Raw genomic sequence first — 24,561 nt, 5'->3', positions numbered from 1 at the left:
TCCTGTTTCTCCACAAAAAAAGTTCTCAGGAAAGTATATTAGCTCCCAAAACTTACAGAAACCTACTGGTGCTGTGTTGCTCTTCTTCTTTGTTCGTGTGTTTCCTTTTAGGGGTCGCCATAGCAGATCATCTGCCTCCATCTTGCCCTATACTTAGCATCCTCTTCTGTCACACTAGCCCTCTGAATGCAGTCCTTAACTGCATCCATGAACTTCCTCTTTTCTTGGCACTCAGGAAGTAGGAAGGTTGGTGGTTCACTTCCCAGCACCGCTAGTCTGCATGTCAAATTATCCCTGGACAACATACTACCCATACATAATACCCAGAGTTTCCCCTGATGCATCCATTGAAGTGTGAATGTTAAACAATGTGTTTAGGTATAGAATGTGTGTGATTGGCTGAATTAACCTTGTAGTTAAGAAAATGTGCTCAACATGCTTTGAGTGCTGAGTTAGAGTAGAAAAGCACGATATAAGAACCATTCCACTTACCATCCTGCCTGGCAGCTCCATCTTCAACATCAGCACCTCAGCCCTGCCTCTCCTCTAACTGTGTCTCTGGACCGCTCACCCTGAGCCGTCCCGCTGATATACTCATTTCAAATCTTGTCCCGTCTGTTAACTCTCAATGAAAACTTGAACATCTTCAGCTCCACCTCCCGTCTTTCTGTCAGTGCCACTGTCTCAAACTGTACATCGCAGGTCTCTCTACTATCCTTCCACACCCACCGTCACAAATCCCCCTTGACACTTGTCTCCACCCACTCCACCCTGTCTGCACTCTCTTCCTCACCCCTCTTGTGCGCTGTCCTTTTGCACTGGTGGTGGGTTATTTGAACATTTATAATTTGAACATTTATAATTTCACTTGTTGCTGTCACACAGACACATCTGCCTGTGCTTTTAACCCTGCAGACTGTACATAAGAGTAGACGCAACTTCTGTTTCTGAAAAGTGAAACTAATGTGGACGTGCTTGGAAACTTAAGAGAGAGCCTCCATGTTTCTCTGGGTTTATACGCATGCAGGGAGCAGGTTAATAAGGATGACAGAAAAAAAAGAAAAAACATAACTGGATATTAGTGCAGGCACACTAAGGCTCATGTAACACCTCAGTAAACACATTTGAAATGAGTTTTACAGTTTCAGTTGCTAGTTTCAGCCATTAAATAAAACACGGTGTTCGTTTTGTACATCATGGTGTATTTGGAGTCAAATAGATGATAAAGCATGGAATTAAAACCTTTGCCTTATGTTGTCTGCAGACCAAAGCAAAGTTTTAATTACATACAGTGTCTACTGCAAAGCAAAGATACAATCGGCCCAACTTCATTCACAATAGTGAGTACACATCCTCCTTCCCAGTTTCAGAGAGGAGCACAAAGTGTGAAGAAGTTGGTGCTCTAGCAATTCGACCTAGATGATTTTATCAGGGTAGTCATAAAAAATACATTGTAAGTACATAAGTACATCCACAACACTTACTTGATTGCAGCTTTTGTACTTTGAAAGGAAGTATATCTTTCTTTCCTATTGCATCAGATATTAATGGGTTGAAAAATGAGTGTGAGTTTGTTAGGTGAAACAGTTTAGCGTGTGGCGTCTGGAGTAGCATGCAGTATCCTCAAAATATATCCAGCTTTTGTAAGTCAAAGTGCTCCGGTCAAGGTTTCAGAAGGGTTTTTTCACATATAGCAGACCACTGAGATCTGAAGGATGAAGAAAACCTTGGAGATTTTAGTAAAGCTCTGAATCAGCTGTTGGAAAATTTCTCATCTTGCCTCACGTAGAAATACAAGAACCCGTGTTTTAGTGATGGAAGTAATTATTGAGAAATCTTTTCTTTATAAATCTTTGATTTCACGGCTGAAAGCGGCACAGCCACTTCTGATTTCCTGTATGGCTTGTTTAATGCTGAGGTCCAATTATAATGTCTCTTTTCATTTGAGTTTTGAATTTACTGGCTGTGCCTGGATCGCCGCCAGCGAGCTCTGGCTCCTGCTGTAAACAGCCAGGTTTAAACACTCCACTCAAGCTGACATGGTTCAGTAGCTGTGTCGAGCCCTAATCGACGTGCAGTCCAGTAGAGCTTGTAAACGACCCTTACTGCATCCTATTGGTTCAGACTGAAATTCTGATATTGGCTGATTGCCAGTATTGGTTTAATATTCAAAGCGAATAGAAGAATATTATCGGAATCTATTATGATTACATGCGATCAGCTCTTTTTATCATCTAACTTTGTAATAATTCTGCGTTTCTATTCAATTATTTATTTATTTTGCACAGAAAAGTTAACATCTGTTTTTCACAACATACTAAATGACATAAAACATTAGAGCATTAGAAGAGTATCAGCACTGATCTTGAAACACCAAATGGTGCATACTCTCATCTCTTAGTCCGATTAAAAGTGTGTGGATTTTGCAGTGCAAGGTGTAACGGTCAGCAGAACTGAAGAGAAATCAAATGGGGTTGACTGGTCAACAGGGGATGTCTCATCACACTATTGTAGCTGTTCTCTATTGCGTCGTCGTTGTCTCCAAACGATGACAGCAGTCACTCTCAGACATTTTGGGAAAGGTGTTCAAATAACTGCCATCTGATTTATAAATGCTAACACGTTAAAATCAGTTACCAGGTGGGTCAACCTGAATCCCCCCCCTGTAAGGTGTAATACTTTAAAAAAATAAATAAATCATTGGCAGTGAGTGCTGTTACCCGCTGTCAGTGATGGGTTTTGAACCCTGCAGAGAGTGGCTAACTTGTCACTGATGAGCGAGGTTGCCAGTTCAGAGGCCACAGGGGTTGTGTTATGTGTTCCGCCAAACATCCCCCGACACCCTCCCCCTCCTTTGCTCCATCATAATTTGCTAACTTAACCCCCCCCCCACTCTCAACCAACTGCAGCCTCCTCCCTTTGAAACCTGCTGTGCTGGATGTTGGAAGCGGCTCTGTCTGCCTGCACCTGTTTCGATTAGTAGCAGAGGGAACTTTATTATATACTAGATCAAATTCACATCTCAGAAAGATACAGAGCTACTTTTGTCCTGATCCATGCCAGTGTGTCATGTTTCAACATTCCCCAAGATCTTCTAGAGCTACGTAATGATGTCAAAAAACGGGTTCAGGGATTCAGATGAGCTGCAGAAGCTTCCGTCTGAAGCAATTAGGGTCAACAGCCTGTGTTTGGAGTTGATGGGGTTTGTGGACACTTGTAAAACCACATGTAAGGTTTTCTTTTCTGCTGACCTTGCGAACCCAGACCTTGCAGTGATCTGGTAAAGATGCAGTGGTAGGGATTGGCGGCTCTCAGTCTCCGTAGGAAATGCAGGCATTGTATTGTCTTTAGGGGGGAGCTGGTGTTGGCAGACCAATTGAGATCTTTGGGGATGTGCATGCCAACATATTTACTTCTATCTCTCTGAACGTCTTGTGAGATGATTCACATTATTCCAATGATGAACAGCTGACTGTAATGTAAGACTTGCTGCAGGACCCTAGCCAAAGTTATGTGACTGGTGTCATGTAAACATGAACATGAATGCAGCTTTTGCATGCTCAGTCTTGTTGTCATAGAGTCACATGGTGGATTTGGATGAGATGTGCTGAATGTAAACAGAATTTTGCTTGTTTACAAGAAAACATCACGGGGCACCATTACCTCTGGATGTAAAGTCATTTTGGCGAAGAGGTTCCCGCTCCCGCCCAGTCTTTCATGTTCATTCACACAGGTGTGTAACCCATGCGAAGTCCTCTGTTAATATAGTTTTCCCTCTGGCTTTAATGAGGGGGTGTGTCTGATTTTGTCATTTGCATAGCGGGCCTGCAGATTTGAATATTTTGCCATTTTCCTTTTGCTCCCTCAGAAGACGAGACATTTCTGCCACCAGCTCTACCCTCCTCCCCCGCTCAAGACATGATCCGATTTGGTTTTAGAGTACCTGTCTGCATTCATTTGCATGTTAACGACCATCAAATATGTATGATACAAGCATCATATTTATACCACGTGCACTTCCTATAGAGTAGGCTCATTACCTTGTGAAGCAGCTTGTGCATCCATTTACATATTCGTCATGGGAAATATGAGGCATTTTAGCAACCCCTTATTTGTAAAGTGGTCCAATAAGCCCAGGCTCTGGTAGGCACTAAAATGCCAAATTTAAATGGGACCTAATATATTCTTGGACTCTACTAGAGTAGCTTTGCTTGATTAACTGTTTAAATAATACTGGGCTTTGGTACTGTCCGCAGCTCCATCCACTGTCAGACGAAGCGGTTTGAGGTCCTTTCCTTTTAGCTGCTCAATCGATGTAGAAAGCCAACCTCCTTGTGGCTAGGAAAAATTGTTGGTTGGCTGGTGATTGGTCACCGAGATGTTGAGCATGCAGCACCCAAAAGCTCTTGGGCAATCACTTTCAATAGCGTGGTGACTGCACGGGTTGCGGTTCGAGATTAGGGAGGGTTTGCAAATAATCTCCATCTTATTTATAAATGCTGGCTGATTCCCAACACATTACAATCAGTCTGTGCAGTCGGTACTGATGAGTGCAATTCATCTGCAGTCTGCTTCATTGAAAAATTGGACTTGACTCAAATGGAAGTATTGTGCAAGATTTCCGAGTGCTAATGTAATTTTGTGGTTAAATTACTGTCCTGATCGCAAATGGTCACACTGCAGTCTCCAGCCACTATATTCCCTTGTGTGACTATAGCACTAGCAAACTTTGTTCTGATTGGCTGCCCCTCACAAACAGATTTGCAGGTGGAAGTGTATGAAAAAACTATGTAGAACATTTTCCAAAACTAAGTGTGTGTGTGTGTATCTGCCTGTATGACCGGGGGAAAAAAAGAGAAAATATAATAAGTCCCTTAAACTTCTGTAAGATTATTCTTGCCCTTTGTGCAAACAGCATGTATAAAGAGATAAAATAATAAAAACATTTACATGGACGGATGAAAATGATAGAAATAATTGTGTTGTCTGTTACCTGTTGTGTGCATTTTTACTGAAACACGAGCTGAACTTAAGCAAATTCTCTGCCAGTGAGAATGAAGACACGAAGGCGGACTTTGTTCTCGTATTTATGCCGGGAGACTGATGTTCACCCACCAACTTCAAAAGGAGGGCTGTTTCTGCACAGATGCTGGGCTTGCCTGCTGCTGTGTGATTTCTGATGTAATCTTCCCCACTGAGCTGGATTGATTCTGTTATTCCTTCGGTGGGTGGGCTAACAGGCCTGCCAGGCAAGTCTTTGCCGTTAATGGAGCATAGTTGTGTGGTGGAGTCGGGGAGAGCCTATAGGAACTGTCATACTTTAGTTCAATGTAGGTTAACGCTGCTCACAGAGGCAACACAACGCCACGCGGACTCTTTTGATCAGTGCCCCATGAAAGGGTTTTCATACAGGACAGTAAAACAGTTACATTACACCACATATCCAGAACTCTTGTGGTTTGGCTAAAACTTTGTGCCTCACTCATGAATTTTTCATGAATCCTTGTGTTTCTTTGTATCCTGTTAGAAACTGGCTCAGCTATTACTTCCAGTTGTATCGGTCTGGGAAACTCACTCACGCCACCTGCAGGCCAAGCTGGCAAACCGGTTCCAGGTTACAATGGTAAGAAATGACCTCTTTGTATTCAGTGTGTTACCCCCACGATTACAGCGTGAGGGATATCAGGGCAAAAGTGTGTCTTCTGATTGTAATTCCCTGTCTTACGTCTAAGCTTTTTGCACTTCCAGTTTGCCAGCGGGGGGATAGAACCACCTCTGAATTTGAAATGCACTCTTTTCCCTTTCCTCTAGTCACAGTGATCGATGATAACATGCAGGAGGTGAAGCCAAGAAGCCTGGGAAATATTGTGGTGAGGTAAGCCAGGTGCATATGTTCACAGCAACGTGAGTGGCTTAGTTATCGCTTCATCTTTCTTTCTTCTGGGCCTCTCACTTGGACACGGACATTAAAGACATTATATATTTTCTCTTTGTACACAAGTGAAATGTGGACTTTGAATCTTTTAGTCATTAAGGGTAATTATTCACTTTTGAAAAACGAGCATATGACTATAAATAGCACTCACTTCTATTGCTGGAGTTGGGTGTACATGCGCATGTTCATGAAAGAGAGTTACCTGTGTTAAGTGGACTTCATCAGGAAGCTATGACTCACTTTGCAGGCTTATCTTCCAGACTTCTACCTATCTGTTATCACTTCACTCCCTTGTTCTTTGTAATTGCTGGTATTGACTCAGTGCTAAGGGTGATTTCCAAGGACTCCATGCTACAGTGCACCCTGAGATATTGATAGGCAGAGCTACACTCAGACAGGAACGGCTGTGCTATTGTACTTGCTTGTTGTATCCAGAAAGTCTGTGCCAGCCAAAACTCAAACAGCTTCATAAAGTTGTGTGAATATTTACAGAGTAAGCTTACAGGCAGGAGGGAGAGTCTGTGAAATGTGTGATGTGTTACAGCTCTTAGCCACCGTGGTTTTTACTAGAAAATTGCCAAAAACATGAACAGATTAAATAAACAAAGTGGCTGCAGGTTTCTTTTTAGCCTCCTTACACATTTTAATCATGCATGGTGACTGCATCCACCATGATTTGGTAACATGAACCCAAAACTAGAGGCAAAAAACCCCCTTTTTTTCGTCAATAACAATTTAAAAGTAGCTTAATAGAATATATTAATCAGATTTAGACTACGTCTTCGAAGAATCAGGCCTTTAGATTTAGAACTCGCATGAATTGACATGGAATGTACTCTCACTGCCCACTATATTAGGTACACCTTGTGTTACTGGGTTGTACCCCCGTCTGCCTTAAGAACTGCCCTAACTCTTCATTCTTCATGGCATCGATTCAGTAATGTCCTGGAAACATTCCTCAGAGATTTTAGTCCACATTGGTACGATAGCATCTCACAGTTGCTGCTGATTTGTTGGCTGCACATCCATGATGCAAATATCCCATTCCAACAAATACTAAAAGTGCTCTATCGTACTGAAATCTGGTGACTGTGGAGGCCATTTGAGTACATTGAACTTATTGTCATGCATACAAATTCAGTTTGAGATAATTTAAGCTTTGTGATGCAGCACGTTATCCTGCATCAGCCATCAGAAAATGGTTACACTGTGGCGATAATGGGACGGACACAGTCGGCATAAGTACTCAGGTAGGCTGTGACATTTAAATAATGCTCAAATGGTACTAAAGGGTTCAAAGTGTGCCAAGAAAAGATCCCTAACATCATTACACCATCAGCGTCGACCTGAATCATTGATACAAAACAGGATGGATCCACGCTTTCGTGCTTGTTGTTTAAACTAAATTTCTACCCATCCATCTAAATGTTGCAGCAGAGCCATGTTGGCAGCAACAACCATGCCACATTCAAAGCCACTTTTCTTCACTATTTTGAGACTCGCTTTGAATTTCGGCAGATTGTGCTGACCATGTCTGCATGCCTAAATCCTCTGAGTTTCTACTATGTGATTGGCTGACTTACTGTTGTTTAAAATGTTATTAAAAATCTGTAAAATGTCAATTCTTTAGACACCATAATGGGATTTGTTTGTTACAGGATTGTTGCATAAATTTAAATGTTTTGCTTGTAGTGAATAAACCCATGCAGAGGGTTGTTTAGTTTAAAACCTGGGAAATTGGGCCATTTGCTCAAGAACTGGGTCTCTCCTGTCTCCTTTTAAACAAACGCTGAGTTTTATTGTAGGACGAGCCCTTTACTGCCCTTTAACATTGGATACACTGACTCTCTGAGTTTAAACAATAAATCATGGCTAGCAGGTAATTTATCTGTGTTGCTATATAGAAACTGTCATGAATCAGACTTTTTCATACAATTATCTGAATTAATTTTGTACTTCTTCTTTAAGATTGCCTTTACCACCTGGGGCAGCATTGTCTTTATGGCAGAATCAAGATCTGTTCAAGAAACTCTACTTCACAAAGTTTCCAGTAAGCTGTTTCATAATTACTTTAGAAATTCTCGCTGGTCATCGAAACATTGGGATTAATTTATATGTGACTGTCGGTATAGTGCAAAAGACTATTTCCCTTTTTTATGTGTTCTTGCTATATTTAAATAGTCAAATTAGTCACAAAAGAGCAGAATAATAGAGACAATTAATAAAGAATTCTCCTTCAGCACTAATTCAGTGGTTCTTGAACCTTTTCCAGGATTAATCATTTAAAAAGATTTAAAACCTGTATTTATTTGAACAGTTTATGAAGCAAAACACCCACCCAAACTCCACAGTGAATTTTAGTAAAACAAAAAAGTCAGTTGTTTGTTTAAAAAAAAATAAATAAAAAAATTGTTCCTGTATTATCCACACCCCAGCTGCAGAGGCTTTGTGGACCAGTTTGACAAGCCGAAATAATATAGGAAGAGGTTTCCCTCTAGTGTTAGACATGTTGCATTGCAGATCAACTTTAGGTATTTGTAGCCCTTAAAAATGAGTGTTGTTTAAACTGTCTGGAGGATTTGACTTTAAGCTGCTCTTTTAATCGGATCCAAATGTGACTTAAGGGATTCTACGACACCATGGATGCTGGTTTTATGGATGAGGAGGGCTTCCTTTACGTCATGTCCCGGTCTGATGATGTCATCAACGTGGCAGGCCACAGGCTCTCTGCTGGAGCACTGGAGGAGGTATCAGAGCAGTTACAGGTGTTGATGAAGAGGATGCGAATGTTTCTCTGACGGTTATAATTTGTGTTTTTTAACAGTCAGTGCTGCAGCACGCTGCAGTGGGAGACTGCGCTGTGGTAGGGCAAGAAGACTCTCTGAAGGGTCATGTTCCTTTGGCTCTGTGTGTGCTCAAGAATGGTGAGGAATACTCACTGGGTGTCATAATTTTGCAAGGAATTTAGGGCATAAAATAAAACTACTCGGTGGTATTAACGTTTTATGCTTTGCGCTACACGTTTCAGGTGTGCAGAAAACGGAAGAGGAGATCGTAAATGAGATTGTGAAACTTGTGAGAGACACCGTCGGTCCAGTGGCTGCCTTTAAGAAAGTGCTCTTTGTCCGTGGGTTGCCAAAGACACGTTCTGGAAAGATTCCTCGCTCCTCTTTATCCAATCTGGTCAATGGCAAGCCCTACAAGGTAAGACTCAGCTGTTAAGGACACATGTAGTGCATTATTCTCATCAAACATTTCTTTAAAAGTAGATGCTGGAGGATAAAATCTCTGAATGAATTTTTTTTTTGCTTTTGCAAAGGCTTTACAGTAACTCTGGAGATGGTAATGCTAATTTTGCTACTTAGAATTTGAGCGACGATGGTGCATTAGTAAACCCCACACTCACTCAAAACAAAATTGTGGCTCTTTTGAGTTTTCAGACTCCAAAGATTTCTCTTTGGAGTTGCTGTCTCAGTAGTCTCCAGGAGAGAATAATTTGAGAATACCTCCTCATATGGTGGATTTGTCAACAGATTTTTCAGCTGCATAAAACGTTTCAGTGTGACGAGGATTTCTGCATTGATTGCTCAGAAAACATTCTGTTTGTTGTTGTTTTCATGCAGTGCCTTCACTGTGCACACAGCGCCCACTCTCTCGCTGTGAATTTTCTGGACTATTACCTGTGCTATTTATTACCATCAAAGTTGTGCTTTGGACTAGAAACCTGGCAGCTTCAAGACCATTAATATCAAAATAATAATATCAAAAATGTCTTCAAAGGGGGGAAAAAAACTGAGGACTAAGTGGGTGTATTGCAAAGATCAGACCAAGAAGAGAGCGTGCATCTGAAAAAGGTAGAAAAAAGAACACAAGGGTAACAGCAAAAGACCCGCAGGAATCTTTAACTTGCTAAAAATATTCATTAATTTTCCCATCATAAGGAAATGTCTACTGACTTATCAAAATAAAAGCAAAAACTCCAAAAATAAATATATTAAAAGAAAAAAGAATAAATGAACCACTTACAAGGTAGTTTCAAAATTCTTATACGTTTTTTTTCCATGTTAAGATTTTTTTTTTTTCCACAGATCTCTCCAACTATTGAGGACCCAGAGGTGTTTAAAGACATCGAGAAGCAAATAGAGAGAGCGTCCAGACACGGTGCAGCCTGAGTTCATCAGTGGGATGCCAACTGGACAGTCTGAGCAGTTTCTGGCAACACAAAAGTCACTCCATTAATAATAAGTGTGCAAAAATGCTCATGCTACGCACAAAGTGCTGCAAATGTGAGCACAATTTCTCAGTGAAATAAGAAACTTTTCTTGTTTTCTAAATGAAGAAAAGGTAGACATTGATGTCTAGCCTTTGGAAACCAGTCCAGATCCACACAAGTGGATTCTTATTTCTATATTGAATGGATCATACAGTTAGATCTAGAAATAATTGAATAATCATTTTTATGATTCTGGCTCTTTAGGCTATCAGTCATGAAACAAAAGTAATGCAACTAAAGTGCAGACCTGTGTGTTTAATGCAAGGGAGTGAACAAAAACATCATATGAAGCATTTAGCATTTGTTAATGTAGTCACTTTATGTTACTAACAAAGGCTAAATCCAAATGAATGAACAGCTTTAGCTGGAATGGCGTGTTGTTTGTTCTTGTTTTGATTTTTGGATACATTTTGGCTGCCGAGTTGGCATTTTGTGGTGCTTTTGCTCACAAAGGCATCACAAAAAGGGGAGCAATACCATAAAAGGACGAAAAGTAAATGACACACACACAAAACAACAGCTTGTAAACAAGCCCCCTATACTGCTGCTATATGTGTATGTAATTTTTTTGTTAAAGTCCGTCCAATTAACGCACTTTCAGGCTGTGAGATCGAACTGAATGACTAACCCTGTGTTATCAGAATCAAATTATTAACATTTTGATGAATGTTATTATAGTTAAAACTACAACTAGAGGTGAAAAAAGTTGACTGAAATTCAAAGCTAGACTTTTGAAAAAATAAAAGCTGAAATGATTGTGAACTTAAACTAAAACAAAAACATAGGACATAGTTTTAATATTTGTTAGTTTAGTAGTTTGTGATTAGGCCTGTTTGTAATACCTATACAAATTTTCCTAAATCTTGCCCCGAGGATATGCCCTCCATACAAATTTAACACTGAAACTAATAGAAACTAACCTAAAACTAAACATTTTCAAACAATACAAATTAAATGAGAAAACCCAAACTAACTGGAAATCAAAAACAATTCATGCAAAACAGGGTTACATTACAGAATACAGGTGCCATATTCATTATAACATCAGGGTATTTTCGTAAACCACTAACATAACATAAAATTGTTCTGCCCTTTGTATACGTATATAAAACAACGTAATAATAATGTGAATGCAAAGTATGGCTTTGTGATTCATGAAAAATAATGAAGACTCATTGACAGTATTTTTCTTTTTTTTTTGTTTTATTGACAATGAAAATTTGTTTGCTCACCACTGTTTCGACCAAAGTACAAGAAGTAGTAAATTAAAAAAAAAAGGGAGGGGGGGGGGGACGGGACACAAAATAAAGCGATTTGTTGTTCGTGCAAATCGAAGAAATTAAAATGAAAAATTAAAAGCTTTTAAGACTTGATTTTGAGTCGTCCGTCGGAAATAACTAAAAGACAGATAACAGGGCAGTACGGCAGGTCACCCTGTGAAAACTGACAGAAAACAAAGCGTTAACGATTACACCAAATGTAAGTCACAGCAAGCAACAGGGTTGGTTTTTTTTTTGTTTGTTTGTTTTATCATTAAGTCACCTCACTTCAACATGGTCATATACACTCTACACACACTATGAGCTGAAGCATTCTGTCTTTCAGTTATTTCATCTGTTTGTGTCTGAAAGGAGGGAGGAGGGGGGGAGAAGGCCAGCTCGGCTAAAAGTGTAGTTGTCCTTTTTGTGTAAATGCATCGCCTGACGAAACATACAGTACAACAAGTGACATGTTCTATGTATGACGCACTGCCTCTTCTTTTTTTTTTCCCCCTTTGATCTCTGAGAGGAAGTTTTGTGCGACTTCAGAGAGCATCGGCGTCTCTTTTTTTATTTTGTCCTTGGCTACTAAATAGTCCGTTGAGTTGATGCGGTTTTTTTTTTTTGTTTTGTTTTTTTTAAAGAAAGTGCTTGTCATGTTTTTCCTGCGTGTCGACACATCACCTCAAAAATGCTTTTTTTAAAAATGAGTCCATAAGAAAGGATCACATAGTTGCTAGAATGGGGGCTAGAAGTTGTTTTTTTCCCACCACTAGAGGGTGTGTTTCGCCACAACATCCAGTCTCTTCCTCTCACTTTATGGTGCAGCACAGGATCATCATCGTCATAATTATCATTATCATCATCAGCAGCAGCACAATGAAAAAATAAAACCATATGTACAAAATGATCTAGAGGGATGGGGTAATATGTTAAGAGCAGCATATAGTAATCTATGGTCCACTAAATGAGGTGGCAGGGATGTTGAATTTTTTTTTTTTTTTTTGCACAAACTGAATATCTTTTTATACATATGTGTTTGTGTGTGTGCATATATATATATTTATGTGTGTATATATATATATATATATATGTATATATTAAAAATGGCATATTTATATTAATTTACAGATAACCTACACATCTCCTGTAGAAGAAATACACAGTACATTATGCTTTGACAAGTAACTGTACATGTAAAAGGTAGAAATGGGGCAGCCTGCAGGACAGTTTAGCACCGGCGTCTGGTGCCCACATTATAGGGGACGAAAAGGGGTTGTGGATGTGGGGGTGGTGTTAGCGAGGAGAGCAGGGCTTCTTGGCAGTGCGTGTCAGAATGGTTCACTCCTCAGCAGGTTTCACCCGTCCAGCAGCTCCACTAATTAGTCTCCTTTCAGAACTGCACCTTAAGGGGAAACAGTGAGTAAATTTTAATGAGAGAGCACTTAGTTATTTTTACCCCACTTTTCGCTGTTTTGAGATGAACCTTTGACCTTTCTTGTAGGTATCAGCTAAACAAGATGGATAAAGATACTTTCAGATATATTTAGCGGCATCCTTATTTTAATGAATCAGCCTTTAAAAGAACTTTCAAAGGGACCTCTTAAAATCCCCCATATTTTCTGTTAAAATTGTAGAAGTATAGCCAATTTTTCATGAAATGAGTGTATGAAAGTAATCCCTGTGAGGCAAAAATTCATACTTCAGAGTGATCTAAATGCTCAATTTCAGATGGGGATAACAGATTAGAAAAACTAATGAGGTCAACTCAGGCACAGGAGCCCCAGGGATATTTTCAGGTTTTTTCCAATTGGGAACAGATGAGAATTAATGGCAAGGCAAGGATTGCCCACAGGAAATCAGAATATTTGATCACCAATAAATACAGCGTAGGCTCATGTGCAGCCTACTTTCGCCCTCTGGAGAAACCCTTGAGAAGCCCCTCCTACAACATGGTAAAATTCTGTTTGCAAGGGGCAGCCAATGAGAACATAGTCAAACTAAAGGGGATAGGAGTTAAAGTCCAGCAAATAGAAATATGAAGCTAGAACAGACTAGATTCACCACAGTGGACCGAATCAGGTGCCCAAGATGCAGTTTTTTTTCTTCCCATGTTCTAACTGGCATGCATATATAACCTGTATACAAAGAACCAGCACAAAAGTCAAATGACTGGGAATTTGGCTCTTGTTAATAAAACACGAGGCTCCCTGGAAACATAGTTTCCAGCTTTGAGAGGTAAATATTGATCATCTGGCACAGGCAGTTTCATAGAGCCTGATCTTATTTTATGCATCCCCAAATCAAATAGTCCACATTTACATATGTGACATAGCTGAGGTAACTAAGTTATGCATAATGATTAATTACTTCCCTGTCTGCTTAATGGATGGTGTTAAAGTCTTCTTCTACACATTTTTTTTTATGCACTCGGTTTATTGACAGGCTTCATTGCGTTCTTTCAGCTCAGCCACACAACTTTAACAACAGTGTTTTGAGCTGTTCTAAAGTGCGGCTCAGCGCACAGCAGAGCCATAACTGAACACAGCAGCAGATAATGACAGGTCTGCTGCTGTATAGCGCCTATAAAACTCTTCACTCCCATCGGATGTTTTCATGCTTTACTGCTTTGCAACTTCAAACTGAGGAGGTTTAATGTTGCTACTAAACAAATCCCCCCCAAAAAGTAAGTAGGTAAATATTTTATCAAGTTTTGCACCTTCAGTAAATACTGATCCTGAAATGCAGAAGCCTGCAAAGGTATGCAAATGTCTTACTGTATCGTTCTGGTACAGTATCCCCGGTTTCTGAAATGCTCTGAACTTTGCATCATTTACTTTTTTTGCTGTGTAGGAGTATAACAAGCTGGTGAAAGCATTAGAAACTGCCTGCACAATGATCTTATTATAGTTATAACACAGCACCTTTTCCCTTATTGATTCAACCCCCCTCTGCTGTGCTCTACCTTTCCCTACACACTTATTTCACTTTAACCTTAGTCCTTATTGCATGACTGAAATGCTTGAACTGGTACAGCCACAACAATAAAACCACCTTCCTAATCTTATAACAAATCTGCTCTGACCTGTCAGGTCATGGACAGTTGACTTTTGGGGATGTCCTGTTGTGCCTGGTAGTAAAATGTTTGAGTCCTTGGGGTTATTGAATCAGGCTTGTTTTGGAACATCCTTCTCAGTAGGGATGGGTATCGTTTAGGTTTTATCCGATACCAGTACCAAACCGGTACTTTTGAAACGGTGCCGGTGCTTAAAGAATGGAGAACACAAAATAGGTCCAAAAACCTCTCATGTTCAGCTGTTTTTTTGTAAAAAGATAACAATGTTAGCCTTTTCTGCAGCTATAGGGGATTTATGGCATCACTCTTGGCTGGAAGCAGTGCTTAAACAATGGAAAAAACAAACTTTGTCCAAAAACCTCTCATGTTTAGCTGTTTTCCACTTTTTCTTTGGTCATTTTAGCCTTTTTGGCCAGGGTGAAGGGAGTATCTGCCATCAAACAAGAAGACAGCTGCATGTAACTACAACGGTGTTTGCTAGTTCACCTTACATGTATTAATTTAATAACGTGGTTAGCTTACACACGAACAACATTAAGCTACTCATGCAGAGAAGAACGGCTGCTGCTGCCATCATCATCCGTCATCATTTCTGCTACACTGGCGGGGCTAGGGGCCAGGACTCTACTCTTTGGGTTTTTGGGGGATGTTGCTCCGGGTCAGATAACAGGCAACCCACGCACAGTAGATGTGCACGGTGTGAGGTCTCGCAGCAAGCTATCAAATACGCTGCATTTCTCGGCTTTTAACAAAATGCTATACGTCGCCAGGTGTTTCTTCAGATTCGAGGAGTTACCTCCTTTTCACAGTATCACCTTAAAGCACTTGTTGCAGGCTGCTGAGTTTGCATCTTTTGCTGTGAAGTACAGCCAGACTTCGCTTTGGGCATTTTTAATCTGTAGCTCAGCTCTAAGAGAACGTACGTACCTGGGCCCGCCTGCTACGCTTGCAAAGGTAAAATGATTGCCTAGAATCCAAAGTGTATGACATCTCAGGAAAAAAAGCACCGAAATGTGCGCTGCTTTTCGGTCTGGTTACTACTGTTTATGTCAGAACCAGTGCCATAATGGCACCGGATACCGGTACCCATCCCTACTGCTCAGTATGCTTGGTCTTACAGCAGTGTAGAGACAATATCCACATGAATGCCAGGACCAAAGGTTTGCAACCGCATTGCAAAAAGATGATCAGTGTTACTTCTCTGCTGTTAATGTTGTGGCTGATCAGTGTAAATGCACTGATGACAGCCTATGTCACAGAGGTGATTCAAGAAGACACAAGTTCAAATATTAGGACGTTGTTTCGTTAGTAAACATTTAGCCGAGGTCTTGTAAAGTTTTATGATTACTGACTCATTTCAGCAATTTTTAATTGTTTTTAAGGACTCTCTTTTTTTTTTTAGCAAAACATAATTATGTTTAATGTCTCATTGTTCGGGAAACTGTAATCTTAAAAATTGTTTTTCAGCTTTTAGCATCTGGTTGCTAGTTAAATTGTGAGGGAACGTCTCTGTGGTGCAGATGCAGAAAGACGGCACAGTGAGATGGCATCCCAAATCAAAGAAAATACTTCAGAGAAATTACAGTTTTTCATTGCACCTGGCAGGACAAAGAAAACAGTTGGATAGGAGAGTAGGGCAAGCTCACTTTGTAAGTCTGGATAAGTTTCATAAGGCCTTCTTCGGCAGCCGTGAACAATCATAATCATGTAAATGAACTTTGTTAACTAATCTCTGTGTTAGACGCTCCTTGTTTATCTGAAAAGCTGATTTTTAAAGCTTTGACCATAACTGACTCATCTTTTTTGGACAGACATTAAAGGGACCACAGCTCCCTGCATGCCCTGCTGTCTCGTATCACCTTATCACAGCTACCTGGCCAAAACACTGCAGAGCCTCGCCAAGCCGACCAGACAAATATGCTTATCTTGGGGGGGGGAAATATGGCCCTCGTCTCTTTCATCCAGTATCTGTTTTAAGTGCTTCTGAGGAAAGCTGTGCATTAAACAGGGCGAGATTCTGTGTTGTATTACATACAGTGTACAGTTTAAGGTCCCTCTCTTCCTCCTCTCAGCAGGAGTAGGTTCTCACCGTGGAGCTATCCAGTCGCTGCACCGCAGATGGTCCAACTGTAGGGGAGACAGTTAGGGGGGAATTATCATGAAGTCGGAATATTTAGGTTCCTACTGTGCAAGATGGATCCAGAGGGAAAGGAAACATTATTCTACTTCCTTACCACCCCAAACCACAAGGTTAGAGATTCTCAACAGGGACAAGAAACATTTTTCTGAATAGCATGTTCCTGCAGTAGAGGAGGCTGCAGTTTCAGGACTGCATCTGAGGGGGAACTATTTCTTTTACCTAAGAACTACCTACCAAACGATTACCAAGGACAAGATTTCTAGAACGCACTGTGAGCACTGACAGTAACACTTTTTTTGTTTGTATTTCATCCAAATATGACAAAGGAATGTTGATACAATCAGTGTCTATCTAGGTATTTAGAGTCTCCACATTTAATTTGAGAGCTGAAGAAGCCTCTTGGATGAGATGTGAAGTGTCTTTAAAGAAGTTCAGTCCCTTTCTTTCCAAGCTCCTTAATCTATCAGCTTCATTAAATCTAATATTAAAGCAAACATTTTGCAGTTTTACTCAAGTTTATAGTTGTGTAATCAAAATTTCAAAAAGTTCACATTTCAGGACACAATTTAACCAACATAGAAGTGACTTAAACCTGCACTTTATCTAATGGCCACCAGGGGGCTGTCAACCATTCCTGTTGCCCATTTGTATTAGGGTTTTGCAGATATGTGACCAATAACCACGTGAGGTTAACTCTGCTGCAGCAACTTCTTTGCAACTGATTTCACCCAGTAACTCCCAGGAACCCAGCTAAGGTTGTATCACATCCAAAGTGGTGGACAACTTTTGTAGCACGTGAGAAACTTAAAAAAAACGTGCACAGAGTACCGTACATGTTGTATTCCAGTCTATTTTACCATGTTGTTTTGTCTCTGCATCCCTTCACATATGTGGGCGAGATCCAGCCATAGCATCTGATTCTATCTTTACTTCTACCTGACAATGAGGTAATTGTGCAAAGCTGCATAACATGCAAGAACTGCAAGACAGAAAGTACTGTATGAAAATGCAAAGTGATTGGTTGCTCTTTTGAGGTCATCCAATTCAGTAGGTGGAAGAGTCAAACAAACTTTGATCATGGTAGTGGTCACTGTGGGCCTGAAACTATATAGTCTCCTCTATTGCAGGAGCATTGTCTTCCTTTTTCCACACAATGGCAGTTACTTGTAGTGACACCGTCATAGAAGTAGTCATGGATCACTCAAAGGAAATTCCTGTTTTGAGTGGACATCACCAGCGACTAGATATCAGTGAGCTGTGGACATCACAGATCAGGGGACAGAGTGAGTAGAGACAGAGGAACACACGAAGGCTGTTTCTGTGTTATTGGGAACACCTTGTTAGAAGAGAACGCTGGCCAAAAATCAGTATATTTTGATGAGTTCCCATCATGTATTACTGCATGGCATAATTGATAATGATTTCCTTTAAAGGATAATTCTGGTTTATTGTTATCTTGAGTTATATAGTGTGCATATAGGATATATAGTACATAGTATATACAGTCTTAATGAGCAGATTGAGTTTACTCATTTTTAGTAGGACCTGAAATACCAAAACTTTCTTTGACTTATACAAATTTCTGCCCATCCATAATGGTTAAGTATAGCCAAATAGTTTTAATATTTACAAGAGCTCAAAATACTCAAAAGTTGAACTCATTTTCCTAATAAAGGCTGTCACGGATAGCTGAAAGTGACAACTGACTGTTGTTTTAATTGCTGAGATATGGGAATGTGGCAACAAAAGGTAGTTCAGAGCAGTGTGGTGATCACACAGGTTTTAAACTAATCCCCTAACAGCCCAAAACCTTTCAAGATAAAACAAACAAGTACTCATTCATTAGGAAGTTTAATAAGTAGTTTTACAGTAGAGAGTTTACTTTAACCAACCCGTGCTCAGTGTCTGAACTGTGCTAAACTGTGGAAGGTCTTTCTGTTCAGCTCTGTCCTTTTTTAGCATCTACGTCAATCTCTGTGGTTTAAGGTTTAACTTGTGTCCCAGTTTATGCTTTCAGATCTCACTCTCTTAAATACAGGGTTTGTCATCAAATTGGCAGACTTCCATTATTTTTTATTGAGGTTCAACTTTCTGTGTAGTGCAAGAAGAGTAGTCTAATACTCCCAAATCTCAGCAATTTCTTTAGCAAGAACAATATTACCATTTAAAAAAACAAAACCCAAACTACCCAAATTTCACAAACCAGCATTGCCCTTTAATATTAAGACTGTTTTAGCCAGAGTCCTCTTTAACAGTAAAGGGTTGAGGAATCGCACAAACTGTCAGTTTTAGTTGGTAAAACATTCAAGATGTACTGTTCACCTATGTAAACCTCCTGATTCAGGCCAACTTACATAGCACCGCTCAGCCACTTTTTGTTTTGCTGCTTCATTACTTCAAGGGTTAAACCAACAAGCATGGGTCCTAATCCATAACTTGACCCCTAGTTTGTTTTTAACTACCAGGGTGAAAGGCCATCTATTTTGCAGCTCTGCAAAACAATACCCTTGGAGTTGGATATTAAAGAGAGCTAATTATAGAAAGAGAAAAGAGAGGCGAGGGTGAGAGACCACAAAGAAAAGGAGAGATACAGCAGGACAGTGGTTGGCAGAGACCATGTAAAGAGGAGGGAATATATGTAGACTAATACTACAAATAATAATATTAACACACGCAGGGCCAACAAGCCCAGGACCTTCAGATGGGCTGACCTTGAAACCAATCCAAATACATGTCGTCAGGACTGTCATCCAGCGCCTCATAGAGGACTGCAGAGCAGCCGTCACAGAGTCAGAGAGAACAAGAGACACAGTCAGAATGCTCCTCACACACAGCAGGGGCAGGAACTCCTGCTCCCAGGTGAGATGCTTTCATCTCCCTGTTCAACAGGCAGACATAACCTATGTTTTGTTTGAAAGCCAGGCTTGAGAAATGCGAACGTGTCATGTGTGAGAAATGAAGTGCACTTACCCTCGGGGGGCAGTCTTCTGGAGTGACCGGATGTTGCGGTGAGACGGAAGCCAGCAGGGAGTGTTTCTGCTGATCCAGGCATCATACTGATACCATGGATGTCCCGGGGAGGGAACTGCCTCCGCCACGATGGGCCTCGGAAGTCTTTGTCATCGCACTGTGTGACAGAATGATAGAGAGCTTGTTTTTAGACAGAAAAGTTAAATAATTATATGAGGTGAGAGAAGAAAGTTTCAAGAGAGTAGTCTTTGACTACTATCCCGAGTCCAAACGGCTCTCGCTCTCACCACCTGCCACCTGGTTCAGGCCTTAAGACCGGTTTGTGGCCCTCCTTTCCCTCCTGGCAACCTCCGGGACTATTGTCCTTTCAAAGTGAAGTTACACCTTTGTTAAACATGTTGATTGCAGTGGTACTTCTATTCAGTAAGTAGTTGATGACTTGTTTAAAGGCAAGTTGGCATCTTCCATACAGACTATGGGTGACAGCAGCAATCTGCTAAGCAATCACAGCAAGGTTTGTGGTCCGGCACCCCCTTTACTACTGATTTCACTTAGCAACAGCCAGCAACCGGTCGGGGCTGCCGAGTGGTTTGTTAACATATCATTCCATAGCAACAAGAGGCTACCAGGGGATCTCCAACTTGTCTATAGGCCTGTGCAACTGAGGCCTAATAACACTGATAAGCTTAATGCTTCAACATAAGTGAAAACAAAACATCCTGGCAGAGCTCATTACTTTTAAAGGGTAACATGATATGTAGGATTTTGGATTTTTTTTTTACAAACTAACTTCAAAATTTGTAAGAGTATTCGTTATATTTAACTATCTAATAAAGTTGATAGAATGTGACTGTTAGAAATCCTTTAAAAGGCTTAGTTTTCACATTTCACCTCACAGTGGTGTGATGTCTTGTGGGTGATAGTTACTTCTCACCTCATCCAGTCTTCTGTCAGTGCCCAGCGCCAGCAGATTATTGTACTCTCGCTCCAGAATCTGACGTGCCTGAGGGGAAGAGGAAGGAGAACAAACAAAAAAAAAAGACAACACATTCAGAAGGCCAGCTATTCTTAGCTGCATGGTAGCAGAGGCAGCTGACACATTACGTTATTCGTGGATTTTACCCGAGTATAGAGATGAGATAAGCAGTGAAAATTCACAGGGAAACTTGCCAGGGTGACAGTTGGCAAATCTGCATGCTCTGATTTAGATTCCACCGGCTTTTGAAGGCTGATACCAACATTCCTCTATTTTTGGACTGAAGCTGGCGACTGATGATATTTCTGCCCATAATTTACAGCTTTAAAATTTTTTTTCAATGTCTATGCCAAAAAAAAAGAGCTCCAAAAAATATCTCAATCGCAATAAAGATTTTCTGTTTTCAGCTGGAAAAACATTAGATAAACTTAATGTTGTTGTTAGCGCACAGTCAAATCTGCCAAAGAAAATTGACTAGACTGCACAGTGCAGCTGCAGTAGTACCTGAGTGTTTTGTGTGGGGATCTGGAGGAGCAGTGCCAGGCTGCTGTAGTCAAAGTTGTCATCCAGGGCAACCAGAGCTCCATGCACACCGCTTTCCAGCAGGATGTTGGCGTAGTCCCTCAGGCCTATGCTCTGCACCCAGCGGATGACCCGCTCATTACTCCACACCAGAACGTCTGCAGAGACAAGTATGGACTTCAAATGTTTTCACATATGTTTGGTTTATTATAACATTTTTGTACCTGAAAAAGTGTCAACTGAACTTGCACATTTTACCAGATTTAAAATACTTTTAGACTAGATGTTAGTCTGGAAATTTCTGATAGAGTAAGATTTCACACACAGTTCATACAAAGCGGAAATAAGAACAACTGTTAGTTCATTTAAAGCATAAAATGAATAACTGTCACAGAAATACAGTTATCTGTTTTCATGCAGGAACTCAATAAAGACAAATCATGGAGGAAATTTTCAGCCTTGGCGAAGATGCGCACTCTCAAACTGCTCGTGTCTTGGATGTACTTGCCTCTCATTTCATGCTGGCTTTGCTCCCTGCGTCTCTCCAGCTCCTTCCTGTCATAGTTGAGCTTCTTCAGACACATGATCCCGTACTGTAAACTTGTTCTGATTTCAGGAAAACAAAGTTAAAAAGAAACGGATGCCCTCTCAGCTTAGCACCTCCCAAAAAACCTTTTAAAGTATGAGTTACTAGAGCCAGATCAAACATTTTGTACATATATTATAAGTATGATGCAAGTCTACTACCTGTGGAAGCTGTCCACCATTTTTAGGTGCACCCTCAAGTCCTTCTTGGTGAGGTGGTCCAGCATACGGGCATCCACGAGGCACTCCATGAAGTAGCTGCGGTACTGAGGTAGTCCTAGACTGGGCAGCCACTCGTTCCCTATCCACTCATGGTTCATGTCACCATAGGCAAGAGTCTAATAGAAAACACATTTAACACGATGTTTAACAAAACTCGCCAAACCAATTGCACATTTTCACTCTGCCTGTAAGAGAGAACAGGCTTTCCACCCACCTGTGCCCAGCTGCCCTCTTCAGACTCCGACTTCTGGCTCAAACACAGGGGAAAGAAAATGAGAGAAAATGAAGACCAATTGTCACTTTTAGAACAATAACAAATCCTTAAAGTGCATGAGGAGATCCTGAAGGGAAACACACATTTCAGCAGCAGCTGTTATACACCTTATTTCTTATGATGTTTTTTGTTTTTCATACCCAATCAAAAGTAGACCCTGTCAAAATTGGCATTTGCTGATTTCGATAGCTGAAGGAAGGTGCTTTCATTTATTTTATTTATTTTTTAACTTAATTTACCTTAAATTGCATGTAAGTGGATGACAATGGAGACTCTCAATTAAAATAATGGGACAATCTGAATCCAGTTAATTAAGATACAATATGGTAATAAAATAAATCAAACAAAAAAAACCCCAAAACTTACCCATCATTTTATAACGAACACTCTGCCTGCTACAATAACACTGACACTTGCCTCCGGATTGGAGCAGCCTGAGAATGAGGTGATGAAACGTCTCTCCATACGTTTACAAGTTTCTCTATTTCTAAGATTGGTATTTTGATTAAACTCTACGGCATGCAGTTTCATAAGGATAAGTCCCCTGTATGCGAAAAAGCTGACTGCGAAATGTGATTTAAATAACTCTGACATCTGGTATGTGGTGAGTAACAACACCACAGAAATAAACAGCTGAGAATTGATGATTCGTGACCTTTCATTATGGAGCTTTACTGAGCCAAAGAACAGTGAACGGTGACTCAAACCTTCATTGAGGCATCAGCAGCTGCTAAAAGCTTCAAGCTGGCCATTAGTGTTGAGAAGAGGTTCATAGACCCGGGAAGGGTTTAACCGCTTCATGTCTTCTCCATTAGAAACCATTCATATTTTTCCACAACCACCCTCTGATAATCGCACTTATACCACCAGACAAATATGAGTGACAGAAAGAAAAGGGTAACCGTTAAAGGACACAGCAGGACTGACCGTTTTGGAAGGGGCTGCCAGGGTCTCCATCTCCTCATGGGTCACCCATACATTGCCTGATGGCTATAAGGGGCAGAGCCCAAGAGACAGAGCAGCAGCAGGGTTGGTAGTAGAGGTCCGGTAGGAGGGGCAAGCAGTGTTAAAGAAGAAGAGCAGCACCACTGTAAGCCAATAGTGTTATAGCATCACAGTCAGATGATGAACTGGCCCCAAACCCGCCAGGGGTCAAAGGGCATATGCAAAGGACAAAAACACAAAGTATAACACAGGACATATGCATACAATACATACACAAGAGACGCAGATAACAGGGACATTTGGCATGCACAACATTTAAGACTGAATAAATTAGTAACCAACACCAACAGACATGTAAATTACACGTTACCCATCTATTCACCTTCCACTAGCAGACAGCCAGTTCACTCAAACAAGCAAAACAAAACACATCTCTAATGGTGTCTGTCCATATCATTCACACCTACAGGTGCAACTAACAATAGTAGTGATGATTATGTTAATTGTCTTGGCTACTCTACGTGATAAATTAGTAAGAAAGGCAGTTAAATGGACCTGGACTATGTTTGGGGATTTTTCCATTAATGATGTTCTTATTAATGGATTAAAAAAAATACAGTAACATAATGCTAACCTTTAATAAACCTCTCTGTGTGACTGTATTACATTATTTTTTAATTTATTTTTTTTTAAGCTGGTTTCTCTCATTGTTGTCCGTTTGGCTGCATTGAGTTGTCACTGTTGAGCAAAAGAATGACTGTTCAGCAGCTACAGGATAGATATTATTGCCTAGATAATAAAAATGTAAGGCAGTGATTTCCAGTCAAGGGTCACTATAGGACAGATGGGGCAACTATGGCTCAGGAGATAGAGCAGGTCGTCTAGCAGGTCGAAAGCGTCCTTGGGCAAGATACTCCCAATGCGTCCATTGGAGCGTGAAAATTTGAGGGCATATAAGGTGAATGGGTGAATAAGGCCTGTAGTGAAAAGTGCTTTAAATGGTAAATGGCCTGTATTTGTAAAGTGCTTTACTAGTCCCTAAGGACCTCAAAGCGCTTTACACATCCAGTCATCCACCCATTCACATACACATTCACACACTGGTGATGGCAAGCTACATACCTGGGGCGCACTGACAGAGGCGAGGCTGCCGAACACTGGCGCCACCGGGCCCTCTGACCACCACCAGTAGGCAACGGGTGAAGTGTCTTGCCCAAGGACACAACGACCGAGACTGTCCAAGCCAGGGCTCGAACCGGCAACCTTCCAATTACAAGGCGAACTCCCAACTCTTGAGCCACGATCACCCCACGATCGTATCTCACCAGATAAGTTAATTTTCACTTTTCTATTTGAACTAAGCACCAGTCTATTTAAACTGGAC

The 24,561-nt window shown here is 40.7% G+C and overlaps 2 protein-coding genes across 8 annotated transcripts in view; one reads left to right on the top strand and one right to left on the bottom strand.

Annotated features, from left to right (window-relative positions):
- acss3 (acyl-CoA synthetase short chain family member 3) overlaps positions 1–10,571 on the top strand; it is a 54,534-nt gene extending 43,963 nt beyond the window's left edge. For both annotated transcript variants that reach the window (XM_084910628.1, XM_084910629.1), the window contains exons 10-16: positions 5,528–5,623; positions 5,812–5,875; positions 7,904–7,985; positions 8,560–8,682; positions 8,760–8,859; positions 8,964–9,139; positions 10,024–10,571. In XM_084910628.1, coding sequence (XP_084766754.1) covers positions 5,528–5,623; positions 5,812–5,875; positions 7,904–7,985; positions 8,560–8,682; positions 8,760–8,859; positions 8,964–9,139; positions 10,024–10,107 — 725 coding nt within the window. In that variant the 3' untranslated portion in view covers positions 10,108–10,571. The remainder of the gene's footprint in view (positions 1–5,527; positions 5,624–5,811; positions 5,876–7,903; positions 7,986–8,559; positions 8,683–8,759; positions 8,860–8,963; positions 9,140–10,023) is intronic.
- An 818-nt stretch (positions 10,572–11,389) lies between these two features.
- Positions 11,390–24,561, bottom strand: part of ppfia2 (PTPRF interacting protein alpha 2) — a 178,534-nt gene continuing 165,362 nt past the window's right edge. For 2 of the 6 annotated variants that reach the window (XM_084910622.1, XM_084910626.1), the window contains 8 exons: positions 23,160–23,222; positions 22,173–22,205; positions 21,899–22,074; positions 21,660–21,757; positions 21,134–21,309; positions 20,588–20,656; positions 19,654–19,810; positions 16,677–19,451 (listed from right to left, as the gene is read on the bottom strand). In XM_084910622.1, coding sequence (XP_084766748.1) covers positions 19,381–19,451; positions 19,654–19,810; positions 20,588–20,656; positions 21,134–21,309; positions 21,660–21,757; positions 21,899–22,074; positions 22,173–22,205; positions 23,160–23,222 — 843 coding nt within the window. In that variant the 3' untranslated portion in view covers positions 16,677–19,380. The other 4 variants (XM_084910627.1, XM_084910624.1, XM_084910623.1 and 1 more) reach the window with 4 other exon arrangements.

The sequence above is a fragment of the Perissodus microlepis genome, chromosome 17 (assembly GCF_051167445.1).
Source record: "Perissodus microlepis isolate ML-2025 ecotype Zambia chromosome 17, ASM5116744v1, whole genome shotgun sequence".
Taxonomy (NCBI): Eukaryota; Metazoa; Chordata; class Actinopteri; order Cichliformes; family Cichlidae; genus Perissodus; species Perissodus microlepis.
This window is presented reverse-complemented; position numbering and strand designations above follow the sequence as displayed.